The sequence below is a fragment of the Ixodes scapularis genome, unplaced genomic scaffold, assembly GCF_016920785.2.
Source record: "Ixodes scapularis isolate PalLabHiFi unplaced genomic scaffold, ASM1692078v2 PGA_scaffold8__174_contigs__length_109621045, whole genome shotgun sequence".
Taxonomy (NCBI): domain Eukaryota; kingdom Metazoa; phylum Arthropoda; class Arachnida; order Ixodida; family Ixodidae; genus Ixodes; species Ixodes scapularis.
The window spans coordinates 97,583,170-97,597,883 of record NW_024609883.1 but is presented as its reverse complement, the minus strand read 5'-3'; the positions used below and the strand labels follow the sequence as shown (position 1 = coordinate 97,597,883).

General features: G+C 45.5%; 1 protein-coding gene across 3 annotated transcripts in view; it reads left to right on the top strand.

Moving 5' to 3' along the window:
• Positions 1-3,937: 3,937 nt before the first annotated feature.
• LOC120844318 (4-coumarate--CoA ligase 1) overlaps positions 3,938-14,714 on the top strand; it is a 64,115-nt gene continuing 53,338 nt past the window's right edge. The window contains exons 1-4 of one of the 3 annotated variants that reach the window (XM_042286692.1): positions 4,694-4,699; positions 7,734-7,754; positions 12,119-12,216; positions 13,363-13,464. In XM_042286692.1, the coding sequence (XP_042142626.1) occupies positions 13,413-13,464 (52 nt within the window). In that variant the 5' untranslated portion in view covers positions 4,694-4,699; positions 7,734-7,754; positions 12,119-12,216; positions 13,363-13,412. Of the gene's footprint in view, positions 3,973-4,693; positions 4,700-7,733; positions 7,755-9,584; positions 10,015-12,118; positions 12,217-13,362; positions 13,465-14,714 lie in introns of those variants that run through there. The other 2 variants (XM_042286691.1, XM_042286690.1) reach the window with 2 other exon arrangements.

The window sequence follows — 14,714 nt, the reverse complement described above, 5'->3', positions numbered from 1 at the left end:
TTCACGGCGGAAACAGTGCCTATGGCCAGAACAACGCGGAAAAAAAGATTCTCAATTTAGCGGTTCAAACCGGTTCCGTTATTTAGCGGAAACCGCTTTGATCCGTTCTTTCTGCTCCCCCGGAACCGAAACCGGAACTGAACCCAAAGCCGTGAACCCGAACCTGAACCGAACCGATACAAATTTCGGTTCGACACCCTGATGCAATCCAGTTATCAATAATTCTTATCTCCCCAGATCTCTGACAATGATGATGCATCTTCTCGGGCGCTTCAAAACATATTATTATTTTTCGTTGCCGCCACACTCTCAAGAAAAAAGGGTGGTGCGTTACACCTTTTATCTTATATAATACATCCCAAAACTTCCGTTCGACATACAGAGCCCTATAGTCGGACAGACGACCCCATTTTACGAGGGGGCTTGATAACGGTGCAATATAACTTATAAAATAGCTAAAGTACGTATCAAAGACCACAAAAAGAAAACCCCGATTTTTTTTTTTTTTGGCAGTTAAACGTACATTAGCTATTTTAATAAGTTCTGCCACACGGCTATCAAGCCCCTCGTAAAATTTGGGGCCGTCTGTTCGTCTGTAGGGCGCTGTACGTCGAATTGAAGTTTGGGGGTGTATTATATGGGACAAAGGGTGTAACGTTACACCCTTTTTTCTTGAGAGTGCAGGCACCGACGCCGGATGTGGTGGCGCTACGAAAACGTGCGCTGGTTTCTCCAGACAACAAAAATCTCGGCATACAAGAAATGTCTTTAAAAAGCAGCCTGTCACCTTTCGTTTGGGTCGCCTCTCCAAGAAAGGAGTGGTAAAGGAGTAACTGTCCATTTCATAAACCAAAGTAACAACACACGGGAGCTTGGCGCTACCTTTAAGTCCTATCTTAGAAAAAGCGATATTAATTTGTTGTCGCCCTCATCTTTCAGAGTCCCAGTTTTCTGGTTATGATGAATGTAAGTAGGAACTGAGTTCTTACGGTCAAGCTTTTAAAAAGTTAACGTAAAAAAAAAGAACAAGTGAAGCTGACCGTATAAACGTTTACGCGCACGTTATCTGGTGCAGTATACAGTCGACTCTCATTAATTCAAACTCGAGGGGGGCCGAAAATTTGTTTGAATAAAGCAAAGTTTGAATTATCAGGAGTTTCTTCCCATAGAGACGCATAGGATGGGACCTGCACATTAGTTTGAATTATCCGAAAGTTTGAATTAAGAGATTTTGAATTAACGAGAGTCGACTGTACTTGAACGCTCATTGTCATCGCGCGTTTGATATCACCTACTAAGACAATCACGTACAGCGAATGCTCCGACTAAACAATGATTAATTGTGTGAAAAAAGAAAGTTAATCTTGTGTAACGAGAACTTTGCGGGTCGCGGCAGACGCTCAGTCTGCGTTCGGTAGTTTTGATTTCAGTTGTTTTAAGTTGAAAGGGGGGAACATGGGGGTTCCCGAATAATCGGCGAGAAGACAGTCTCGAAGTCCTGTAAGAAAGAAACATTGCCTTCCTTGTTAGATGTGATAATAGGGAGCTTCAGCCAGGCCTTTCCGACACCTCCCATAAAGATACACGATAACGATAGAATGCATGCGTGAAGACGTAGACACATTATCGGGTAGCGTTAAACCCTAGTAAAAAAAACAACAACAAAAATCCTGATTTGTATGAGCCATTTGTTGGTTCAGTGAACACATATGATCAGATAAGATATCACACAAGAACGTATAAGAACCCCACGGGAGGATATAAGGAGTTATACGAAACTGATAAGAAGTTTCTCCTTAAAGGGGCGGTGCAACGATTTTCGGACTTCGGTCAAAGATTTCTGGAAGTTGCCCCCTGACACTTCTGAAGTAAAGAACAGAAAACCGATTTCGTCTGCGTGTCCTAGTTGTTGCGAAAAAAAAAAAAAAGATAAAGATTGGCATTTCGGGCACCCCTCAACTCACTCCCAGTCTTCAGGGTCACACCTGGTCGCACTCCCAGTGACGTCATTCGGAGTGCCGTGTAGCTTCCCGTGTGCTATCTCGGAGGACGCTTCCCCTCCCTCTCACTGCGTACATTAGCGGGCGCTATGCTGCAGCTTAGAGCCGAGCGAGGTCACGTAATCTTTCCGCCGTAGTTCCTTCGGCTGCCACTTGGGGCTGCAGGTGGTGGAAAAAGCTCGACTTTTGCTTTGCGATTATGCAGCGAAATCGCGACATTTTTAATGAAGGAAGTGTTTTCTCTATCCTCTGGGACACGATAAACAACGTAAAGGTGACAAGATGCAAATTCTTTTAATCATAAAATCATAAAATAACCTTATATGGTTCTTATAAAGCTCTTATAGGCTCTTATATTATATTATCTGAGCGTGTGTTTATTGAACCAAGAATTTCTTATACACGTAGAATATTTTTGCTAGGGTATCGGAATCAACGGAATGATCTATTAAAATTCCATGATATGGAGTTCCAGTAGGTCGTTCCGATAACGATTCCCGATACTCCACCGGCGCCTTTGCGCGTGAATCGTATCGCTATCTGAGTTATCGAAACAATTTACTAAAATTCCCTAACTAAAAGGATTGACTTTACGGAACACAGGAAGCCTTTGCTGTGTCTCGTTTATCCGAACACTTCTGTTCTTTAATAACTGTTAGAGTAACAAACTAGAAAAATAAAAATCAAGTCAGACTGAGAAATTCCCAATGAAACACTTCAATTAAAAATAAATAAATAAATAAAAAAATCATTATTACGAAATTTTTGCGATCAGTTTTTAAGCCGATAGACGCAATTTAGGTGCAGAAGGTGGAAATCGCAGCCCGGCTAAGCCCAACCCCGTACTTGCAAGGTGCTTCTCTCATTGGCTGGAGAGATGATTGACGTGTGATAGGTTGGTTGGATGTTTGTGTCTCCGTGCCGTAATAGTATTTTAATCGACTATTTATTTCTTTTTGAGGTGGAAATAATCAAGACAGAGGCATTATTGTTTTCAAACGTATTCCGAGCTTGCTACTCCCGTTTACGCTAGAGGTTCAGCTGGCGCTAGTGTGCTGGTGCATATTGAAGCAGACAGAAACCAGTCCGAAATTGTCTTCCGGCAACGTTACTAAAACACTGAGTTGGGAAACTCGCCGTCGAAACCTGGGCCGCTGGCGTCCACCGAGACCGAGCTAAATGCGACAACAGCGCCACTCTTTGTCACTTGTCTGTACTGTGGTCTCCTTGAGCATTTTGAAAGCCTGTTTTTGCGTAAAAACAAACGGAAAAGACTCTTTTTGTATGAAATTTATTGGAGTTTAGTACCAAATGATGGGCGCGTGATGTTTTTATCATCTTTAGTTCGCAAGGTTTTGCGGCTCAATTAATATTGTTTTTATACAACCATGCCTCGGCGGGCCTTTCAGGTAGCGCGTCCCGACCTAGGTGCATTTTAACTTCGGTAGTTGAACGCGGCGCGTCAGACGGGGGTGGCACCCCTGTAACCTCTACCTCTGTATCTGTTCTTAGAGCCAAAATAGAAGTCACGTGCAGTTCCATGAGTGGCCGCTGCGGGAGATATGGCGGTGTTGCGTTCGTCATTAGCTCGGTGCTCGGAGACAGGTTGGGGCCACTTTTTCAAAGCTGTCTCTATGGGAGTTTCCCAACGAAGTCCGGTAATGCATTTCTAAGGGAAAAAGCGAGTGCATTTGATCTCTGCGCTCGATTGTAAGAGCAAATGTCACGGTAGCTTGGAACTTTTCTCAGTCACGCAGACGAAATAATTGGTCAGTTACAGCGTTTTCATTTGAAATTCGTGGCATGAAAAACGGTGCTAAGACCGCTTCGTACGTGTATTTATGTGCACTGTCGGACACTGTTAGCACGAACACGGCGTCGGCGCTTTTCAGCATGAGGGACATACGTGCCAAACGAACGAAGGACATGTAGAAAACCACGAGAGACGGCAAGAACTACGCAGTAACACTAGGTAAGTAACTCTTTGCTCATGCAGACGATCAAAATAAATTGAAACTCACGTAGTATAGTCAGATTTGCAATAAATAAGTACTGCTTTCTTCTTTCTGCTCATGAATATGTGCGAAAATGCTTGTTCTTGGTTCAAATCATCACCCGCAGGCTCCAAATCTTTGCAAGTGGGGAGAAGTTAGAGAACAGGTGCCCGATTAAAACTGAACGACATAAGAAATAATGAAAAGACACACCTCTCGTAGCCCACATACTTTTTTTTTAAACAGATTGTAAAGATGCACGACGGAGTCTTCATATTGTGACAAAACGGGCATATTAGCAATATATAAGCGCCACCGGAATGCTAGCGAACTTTAAACGCATTCTACATTTCTTTCGATTGCTATTCTGCTTAGAATTGTCGCTCGTTTTTACACACCGGCTGTGGAACAGATCGGTTTGAGCCTGAAATGTAGCGAAGTTTAGCATCGTTCAGTGGTAAGGAAAAATGGTGTAACTAAATCAATTACACTTTCACAATATCAATAAAGGTACATACTGTCCGGTACAACCGAAATAACAAAAGTTATTCGTGTTATTTTCCGGCGAATAGACGACATTCGTGTCCGTTTTCCCATAGGAATGCACAGGAGCACCGCAAAAGTAGACTGGTTGCTGTCTGCTTCAACTTGCCTCCCGGAAGTCGCTTAGACACTAGCATTGCTAGCACCAGTTGAACCTCTAGCGTAAGTACATTAAATAACTCTATGGGTTTGACAGGTTTGGTTTGACAGGTTAACAAACATGGCTGCCGGTGTCTGCAGAGCGCGAACGAGCGATGCTAGTTGAGCTCGTCATTTTTTATGAGTGCGAGTGGTTTTAGTTTACAGGGGTGTTTAGAGGAAGGTCTCATGAATCGACGTAGTTTGCTGCAAACAGCTGTCGCAAGTACGCGCCTTCGGAAGCCCTGTGAATTGTGTGATTGCGACCATGGTTTCATACCGAGAAGATACCTACACAGCTAAAAATTTGCTAGCCATTTGACTGGAAGCGATCGGGTGTTCGGCTCGCATCAAGTTTTTTTTTTTTTTTAGGTATGTTCCTGTTATTCCGCCTCGAAAGGCAAGCGTTTAAGTTTTGCTGTGCACCTGGCCTACCGAAGCGAATATTTTTTTCGTCGCGTTTCAATTGTGCGCCATGACGCTCACCCACCTCGCTCGCGGATGCTATGTAAAAAAAAAACAACAAAAAAACTAGAACAGTAAAGCTAGAAAGACAACATATTTATTGTGTTAATTTTTTTAGTTCTCTCAGTCGTTTATTACCGTACATCAATAGACGCTTGCATTGAACCGTGGCTCGTGCATGATGGAACACTAGAACGCCGCTTTCATGGTCGCGTCTTGTGAGTGTTGCGCAAGTTTTTAGACCGGGCGGAATAGCTGACGGACGGAGGCGAAAACGGACGCCGACGCACAGCTTTCGTGTCCGCGTCTCACGGACATCGCAGACGACGATATAGATGGTGGTGAAATAGCAGACGATGCCGGAGGCATGCGGCGCGTCTGCTCGCACGACTGACAGGCGTTGTTAGAAAGTAGTAAACTTGAGGAAGAAAACGAGAAAGGACGGACAAACACAAACTTCCAACTGGCAACAACAACAACAACAACATAAGACTTCTAGACTAGGCACACCGGATGTCGCGAAAGAGTGCCACCATGCGCTTGTTAGCGTGTTCGATCGAGCAGCCAAGCCAATTCAGTAGTAACGGGCGGGGCCACTGATTTGTGGGCGGGGCTTAGAGCGGGCCATGACCTCCACCTAAATTGCGTCTAATGGCGTAAATATTGCGCAAAAGCTTCTTCTTTTTTTTTTTTGGGGGGGGGGGGGGGGGGGGGGGAAGTAACAAGGGGGACGAAGGACAAACAGAAATCTCCAAACACAGCTAGGTGACTGGTGCGCGACTGGAAGTTAGCTCAGTTGGAAATGGAGAGGTCCCTGGTTCGATACCAGGACCAGGCGGATTTTTTCGGTCGCGTACCAACCACCTAGGTGTGTTTGGAGATTTGTTCTTTGTCCCCCTTGTTACCCCTCTCCAGGGATTATTATCGTTATACTTGTCCAGCTCGCTGCGCCTTTGCATTAATTGCACTAACATCATAACTTCGAAAACCAGACCGTTTACCCTTGTTGGTGTTAGAGTGGTGGGTGTTTAAACCCGCTTGCTCTATTGACGTCAAACTCCCGGTTAGCTCAGTTGGTAGAGTGCTCCACTGGAAATGGAGAGGTCACTGGTTCGACACCAGGACCAGGCCGATTTATTCTGTCGTTCACCAGTCACCTATAGCTGTGTTCGGAGATTTCTGCTTGTCCTTTGTCCTCCTTTTTCCCCTACTCCAGAGATTAATATCTTTATTCTTATCCAGCTCGCCACACCTTTGCATTAATTGCATTAACGTATAAGTCACCGAAACATTCGTGTCTTGAATGTCGCGTGCAAGGCTATCTCCTTGAACTGCAGTCACGCTGACTACGAAGCATAGATGTCCCGGTGACGAGTAACGTAAGCAGACATAAGCTTTCGTAACGTAACGTAACGTAACGTAAGAAACCGGGGCTCTATAAACAAATCTTTAAAGGCGCCGTGAAATGATTTTTTAACTTCTTCCTTCTTAGCTTTAACCCTCAACTCAAAAGCGAATGGAGAAATTATGTCGTCGTGACATGCTTGGACACCGATACAATGACTCGAAGCTTCCATCGTGCTTTTTAAGCACACCATAGAACATGTCATTCGCAAGTGACGATAAGTTCCGTCAGGGCACTAATTGGCCACGAACGCGAATCCAAATATTCGTCGACGGATTGATTATTAACGAGCGCATACGTCCGAGTGACGCAGTTCTCGTGTCCAATGCGTGAGCTGGTGTCGGCTGACGTGCGTTGGGACAGTTGGGACAGTTAGGACCGCTGAAGTTCTTTTGGTTCCGCGGATGTATAATGGCGGAGGGCTTTTGAAGGGAAAGAGGTACAAAATAGTCTGCTATATTTCCAAATGTTCGCCCCGAAAAGGTGGTTTTTGACTTCGTACCCTCTTTCTCTTGGCCCACTAAACGATATGCGATTAGTAAAGTCCCAATCTAAAATCCCAGACCAAAATTTATTTTATGGCTCCTTTAACCATATATGTTTGTCCTTAAAAAAAAAAAAAGAAATAGTTGCAGGGACATTGACGACAAGCTCGAAGTTTTTGCAAAACTTATTCCGTTGAAGATGCTCAGAAAGTTCAATAGACCTTTTGCAAAGCGTGCAGTGCCGTTCGCGGCGCAGAAAGGAACGCCGAAAACTGCCTGAACAGAACCGGCTGTAGCAGACGATGGAGAAAACGCAGGCGAGCGGGCGTTCCTGCGATTCGATGAGCTCCTTGCACGCGGCCTCTCGAGATTCTTACAAAAGGCCTATTGCAACCAATCAGACTCCTGCCGTCCTGTCGCGATGCCCAAGGCGCCGCGCATAGGCAAGTCATCTCATGTAAGAGTTTAGGTGACGTTTATCTGTAAGGAATATGGGAAATCCGAACAACCATAACCAATAAAAAAAAAAATAGGAAGCTGTATTATAGCTGCTTTATTCATACAATGTTATCTTCGCACAATTAGAAAAAAGAAAACTTCGCGATAGCTAAGCAAACAAAGTTATGGTTTGTGTATTTTACTCTTTAGTATACTGCACACTATCCAGAACGTTCGCTAAATCTAATTTATCTTATCTTTGCAGCTACCCAGCAGTCGGACTACGGTTAGTATATTCTTTCATGATCTCCAGTATCTGTTTCGAAGTGGCCCCCTCGAGAGGAGGGTTATGATCTTGGTAGTTCAGAAACCATTCGTCAAAACAATGACCTTTTTAAAGCTTAGGAGCACGGTTGTGAGAATATTGAAGCGCGCAGGGCCGAACATGCAATGCTCGGTCACGGGATTCTAGAAGACTCGCCTTTATTCTTACGCAGGGCGTAACTTTTATGTTGGATTAAAACTTGGGTTTGGACGAGTTGGTTCATACTGATTTAAAAGGTTAAAAAGCGCAAACAAAATAAGGACAATAAAGGCACACAGACAACAGGACGGGCGCTATCCTGTCGTATACCGTCCTGTTGTCTTTGTGTGCCCGCCCGTCCTGTCGTCTTTGCGCTTTTTAACATTTTAAATCGCAACTTTGGTCATTTCGTCCCAGTTTCTTGTTCTCAAAAGTGCATGTTTATTCTCGCCCCGAGCGCGCGACGTTCGAAGCTTCTTTGCCGAATATTCAAGATGATGACGCACTCTAGATAAGGAGCTGCCCGCGACCTTGTCGAGTCAGTCTCACTCTCGCTCAGTGTTACGCCGCGAATTCGCCGCCCGCTTTTCTGCTGCCTCGACGCTCGTTCTTTATTTTGTTTGGCACAAGTTCCCCGATCAAACCTTTATTTTCAGCTCACTGTTCTTTGTCTCGTCACCTTCATTCGTGACAATATGAGTACGCTATTTGTAGGCCGCAGATCGTGCGGTGATAATTTAGAAGGCGAATTAGCAAATTTTCTTCGTTGTTTATTTATCTTTTTTTTTTTCTATTTTGGTGCGTTTCAGTGACTTACTTCGGACGGAGGCTAAAACGAGCATTATTGGGGAAAACAAACTCACGAGACACACTGTTCATACATCATAACACGAATTAGCGAAATATCCGTGGTTCGAATGCCGCGTGTCAAGTTTTCTCCTTGAGCTCATTTCCATGCGGCATTCGAAGCACGGATCTCACGGCGACTCGCGTTCGAATCTGTACGTAGACTGTCCTTTGATCCTTCAGTTCACTTCTTCTCAAGGGAGATCGAGTTTCGACAAAAAACAGTCTTAGCTACCTGAAGCAAAATGTTGAATATATTAGTGGTCTTATTTTTCGTTACCAACGTACGCTTTCGGTATTTTCGGTTTTAACCAATTTTGTATTTTGGACACAGATAAACGTGCTTTCTTCTTTTCGGTTTTAACCGAGTTCGTAGTTTGAACAGCGACAGATATTTATCGGTGTTTTTCGGTTAATTAAGACCGGAAAGGTCTACAGCCTGATTATGCGTGACTGATCAATATACTCACTTTCACTCTACCGTGGACTTCAGCGGACGCTCGAGCCATCCGAGCAGCCAATCAAGCGCTTGGAGTGTGTCACGTGACTGCGCGCCCCGTGTGTCGCTGCGCCGCACCAAGAGGTCACGTGACACTCACAATCCATTGGATTGGCTCCGGGTGGCTCATAACGTCCGCCGCGTCCCACCGTAAGCTAAAAAGGAGCATACGGAGCGCAAGTTCGTCTGCTCCTTGCGCAGGGATTGCGATGATGTCCAAACGCCGAGCTCTTATTGGCTGAGGTCTACAGCCAATCATAGCTCGGCGTCGTTCTGACGTCATCGCAACTCCTGTGCAAGAAGCAGACAACCTGCTCTCCGCGTACGAAAAAAGCTTCCTCATTCATATTTTGTTACTGCGCGTTCCAGGAGTTTCTTACTACGAGATAATATATTGATTTACTTCCAACCACTTCTGCTTCGCGATATGTATGTACGCAGTGTCGTCGCCCGTTAGAAACGAAAACAAACGAACAACCATTATGATATTTAGTATTTTAGGAAATTTGGCACCGCACCCATTATTCGTACTTTTTTTTTGTTTGTTTGTTCATTAGTATCCGGTACCGAGGGGACAGGTAAGTGATTTATCTTTTCATTTTTGCATTTTAGCTTGTTTCAATAGTAGGCCCTCTGCGATATTTCTGCCAGCTATCATCATCATGCCATTCAAAGCCGCCATATTAGTTGTTTTTTTGCGCTATTTTTTACCTGTTGACGGGGCGCATTGGCATTTGATCCGGTTTTTAGGATAATAAAAAAAATGTATTTGTACGTTCGGTGGGATGCTGTTCGATGCAATGAAGAAAAGAAAGACGGTCGCGAAATTGTGGAAACGAAATTGTCAGCAACGAGATCGCAAGACTCGTCGCCGAGGCAATGAACCGGGCCGTCCAGGTAAGTGAATGGTCTTCATCGACGACACTGTGTGAAGGGGTCGGACTGGACGGGCAACATGCGACCATATTTTAAATCTACGACTCCCACTCTGCCCAGACCAATGTCCCTCGGGCGAAACTATCGGTACGGAAACTCGATAATGGATCTTGCAGACACGACTAGATGGCACTTCTTCTTGCATCTGGTCTGTTCACAAAGAATGGAAGAAAAGTCCCTCATGGAGAGCCCTCTGGTTGCTGCGAGTTTCCTTATTTCTACTCTCCCCCTCCTCTCTAGCGCTCGCCCTGTTAAAATTAAAAAAAAAAAGAGTGGAGGGCTTTATGAGAGGAGCTTGTGCTGCTTTTCTTAACCTACAACAGACTGCAACAGGGACGATTGGGGATGCACCGATGAGGACCGATGATCCTTTTCCTTTCTACCTCTCTTCTCTCTCTCCCCCTGGCGTGACGGGACAACCATAAGTCGAATCTCGTTAATTCAAACTCTCTTAATTCAAACTAACATGCAGGTCCCATCCTATGTGTCTCTATATGGGAGGAAACTCCCGGCAACTGCTTTATTCAAACAAATTTTCGGTCCCCCTCGAGTTGGAATTAGCGAGATTCGACTGTGTCAATATATATGTATAACGTTTTTATCATTATTATTTATGATAAGCTGAAATCGATAATTTAATATTTGACTTTTTTGTTAAACGATCTCAATAACGTTTGTCTACTGTACACGCACGCATGCTCTGAATAACTTGACATGTATCATCATTAACTAAGAGTCAGGTTGAAGGGCCGCCATGATGGCACGTTTCTCCGTCTATCATGGTTACGAATCACGCGGGCGCGTGATCTGTTACGCTCACTGTTCATGCTTTCTGATTTGTTCTTTGTGGATATCTTATTGGCTCATACCCCAATCTCCTTGGCTGCTGAGCAGTGACGAGGTGCTACACTGCTAAGGCAACAGACAGTCAATGCTGAATGCTGGGCTAGTTGGTATTGGTCTTGGGTTGCCGAAGGCATGGTAGCGCCTTTTAGACGAGGACAAAATAAAGAAAGACAAGACAGACACGAGCGCTGACTGCAAATATTTAATCAACATGGAAATAAGACATATATACACGCTTCGATCCTATCCATCAGCCAACCCCCGGCCTACCATGCCTTTGGCAACCCCAGACAACAGACAGTCTTCAGACACCGTCTGGGGCGCGTGTCTCCTTTGTATGTCATTGGCCAGTCTGCAAACGATGTCTGCGGACATGTTCAACGCGTACGAATGTGGTGAAAGCAACTATGGATGGAACATGCGTGGGAGGCGTGTACGCCGACAACTCTATCAGGTCTGCAACGAACGCCATGTCTTTTGTAAGATGGATCTTGAACAGTGTGACTGCGGCGGTAATTAAGTTGTCGATGATTGTGAGTTTCGTAGATTACTTAATATTTACGTTTTAAGATGTTTTCGGTCATTTGGTCGAAACCTTTGGTGAACACTGACGATTATACCGATGCAAACGAAACACTCGATTTCAGAAATCCAAGCACAACAGTAAGTACCAGAAGTTTGCAAGCAGAACAGCCTGCGCTATCCAGGAATCAAGAGCACTGCACGCGAGAATCGGCCACTGCTGTCTCGGTTCAGCCGAGTCAAAACTGGAGCGCTGCGGACGCTAGAGCAAGTCACTCCCCGGCCTTTCCTGTGGTGTCGATAACCATGGTTCACACGTTTTACTACGTGATGCTTCGTCGTTCCTATGTTCTAGTGCCGCAATCTCATAGGCTATGGATGGATAGATGCCCGGGGGTTCGGTGGCGCCCTCTTATGGCTTCCGTTCGTGACGTCACGACCAGGATTTGCCTCGCCGCGATTGGCAGGATTTGCATCGCCGTGAACCGGCGATTGTGCAGGAATTATCGGTATACAGGAAGCTATAAGGTTTAGCCAGTCGCCGATGTCGACCGCAGCGACGCCTTTGGTCTCGCGCGTCTCTAATACGGTCGAACCCGCTTAAGAAGGAAAACGAACAAAGCAATTAGCACCATCGACTCTTCCGGATGGCTTCCTCGGAGGAGCGGTGCGACTAAAGTAATTTCGCGTCTCCCAGGAAATCCAGACCCTGGTGGCACTACGCAGTTCCCCTGTGTCTGTTGCTGCTCTTGCTGCTTTTCTTGGGCACCTGGATTGCCAGCGGGGGCAGTTCGAGTGAGTCTACGTCGTACCGAGATATCTATACCACTTAGAAGACAAGGCCGGCGCCGCTGAGTCGTATGTTTGCTTCTGACGCATTTGTATGTCTACTTTTTATGGTTTTTGTTGTTTCACGCGCACTCTGGAATGCGCCGATAACAGAGATGGTTCTAGTGACATATTGCTCTAATTGCCGCGATTTGTCCTTCGGGCTGAATAATTCATTATTTACTCCGTAAGACAGCTAATAAGGTAGTTACTTTAAGACGGTAACTACAGTGACATTTCCTAAGGAAACACTTTTTATCGTTATAATAAATTATTTACTCTATTTTGTTTTCGTTTTGTTTTCGCAAGGTAGAGAAGCTTTCTATCGTTTACATCGCGATCATCTATACTGCTTAATCGTCGTAAAAAGGCTGAATTTTTTAAAATACCCATTAATTAATGAATTTACTTTTCCTTGCCAAAAAGCAGAGCCTCATCTGGCTACAAAAAGTAAAACAACACACAAAAACTCTCAGCCTTTCCAATCTGCAGAAGATAAAGACCAGCGAAGCTTTACTATGGTGGGAATGAAGTAATGGCCGGCCGCAAGCCGGCAAGCCAGAGTGGAAAGGCTCGAAAGGTTGCCGCCATCTATGAGCGGCGGCGGCAACCAAACAACCGACAAGCCGGTTGCCTGGTTGCCACCGTCGTTAATAGATGGCGGTAGCTGTCCAGAGTTTTATGTCGAGATTTCTTTGCGCACGGACACGATAAACTAGCCCTTAACAGCTCCGCTGTAAAAAAATAAAAAAAAAGAAAATAAAAAAAAGCGTGTTTACATCTCTAAGGTAATCGCGGTGTAATACAATTAATCTTGTTTATAGGTACTATGTTGGGGCAAATATTTTGATCGCTTTTCGACGCCAAGTTCTACGCCAACGCACTGTTTACAAACAAGCCGGCGCTTGCCCACATCAGGCGGGGGATTCGCGTGAGCAGAAACTAGATTGTTACGAGGTGACGCGACTGCGCAGGTGCCGTGCCGACAGCAGCGCCACCGCAGCGCCATGACGTCAGAGCCGCCTGTCTGTCTATATATACTCTGTATCTAACAATATATTGAATGTCATTGTTCAACGAAAATAATTCTGTCCATTCTGTACTCGCGCGCAGACGAACCCGTCGCTGCACGAGATGTGACGAAGACGGACGACAACCGCTACATGTCTGACGCCCCCAAACCCCCGGCAGCCGTGACGTCATCCACCACAACCAGTGAGTTCAGATCAATAAACAGCGAAGGCTGGTTCGCACAATCGCGACTGCTTAAAACCAAGTGCCTGAAAAAAAAAAAAAATCCTGGTGGGATGTCTTAAAGGGGCCCTGCAATGACTTTTTGACTGGTTCTTAATTTGCACTGAACCTGAGCGTACTGATCGTAGTAACTTAATCCAACTTTTCTTTTCTCAAATTTCGCTTTATTTTAAAAGTTATAGGCAAATTAGAATTACAAAAACAAGCAAAAAATAACCTCCCTCATGACGTCGTAGGTCCTGCCTTGAGCGGCCTTGGACTAGAGGAGGAGTGGTGAGCTCATCGAGCGCATACGGCTGCCGCACTCCGTGTCGACGGCTCGAGAGGGCGCCACTAAAGCACGTGTTGGATAAGCTGTATGAAGCGGGCGGCCAGGGCAGCTCGTATTGTATTTGCAGCGCGACTAAACACTAATTCGGCATAACATTTCATTGGCCACAAACGACAGCAAACACGGCGTAAAGATCAGTTCAGAACGGGAGCCACTTCGCGCTGACGCACCGCCAAATGACCAAATCGCCAACAGGGCCCGCGCCGAAGGCCTTCGGAACGTTCGGAACGCTCGGAACCGGTCGGAATCTTGAGCCGGTATACGACCACAGCGCCGCCGCGTACATCCGGGACCTTTCTACTCTCCTCGTTTGTCGTAGCCTCAGGCCCTCATCCCACTAGCCCTTTCTAGTATGCGCCGTTTTTTTCCGCCGCTTGGTGGCGGGTATGTCGACGGGTCATTTCTCGTTTCCGTACTTTCTAAACTGCATTTGTTTCTTTTCTGATCTAAAATAGTGAACAAAAACTACTTTCATACATAATTGAAACGGTTCGCGACACTTCTATTTTGTATCTCGACTAAAAAAAAGCTCTTAGCGGCTTTGACCAGTGACAAGCCCAGGACCAAAGACGTCACATTTTGCGCGCTTTCGGTACCGCGGGTCGCCCTCGTCGGTGGAGGAGGTTTCCGCGTCGTCCGGTTAAAATATGACGCACTGATATTTAGTTACTCTCTCCGTGCCCGCTGGCTTGGTCCAACCCCAAGAGACGTGGAAACCGCAAAAAAGGTAGACGCTAAAATATGATTGCAGGGCCCCTTTAAGACGAGAGTAGAACCAACGGCGCCATCTATCGGGTATTCGTGGAACACTTGTGGCGCTCGAATATTCTCTATTATTTTTCGCGCATCGTTCTTTTTTGATAGAAAAGTTTTTTGACAT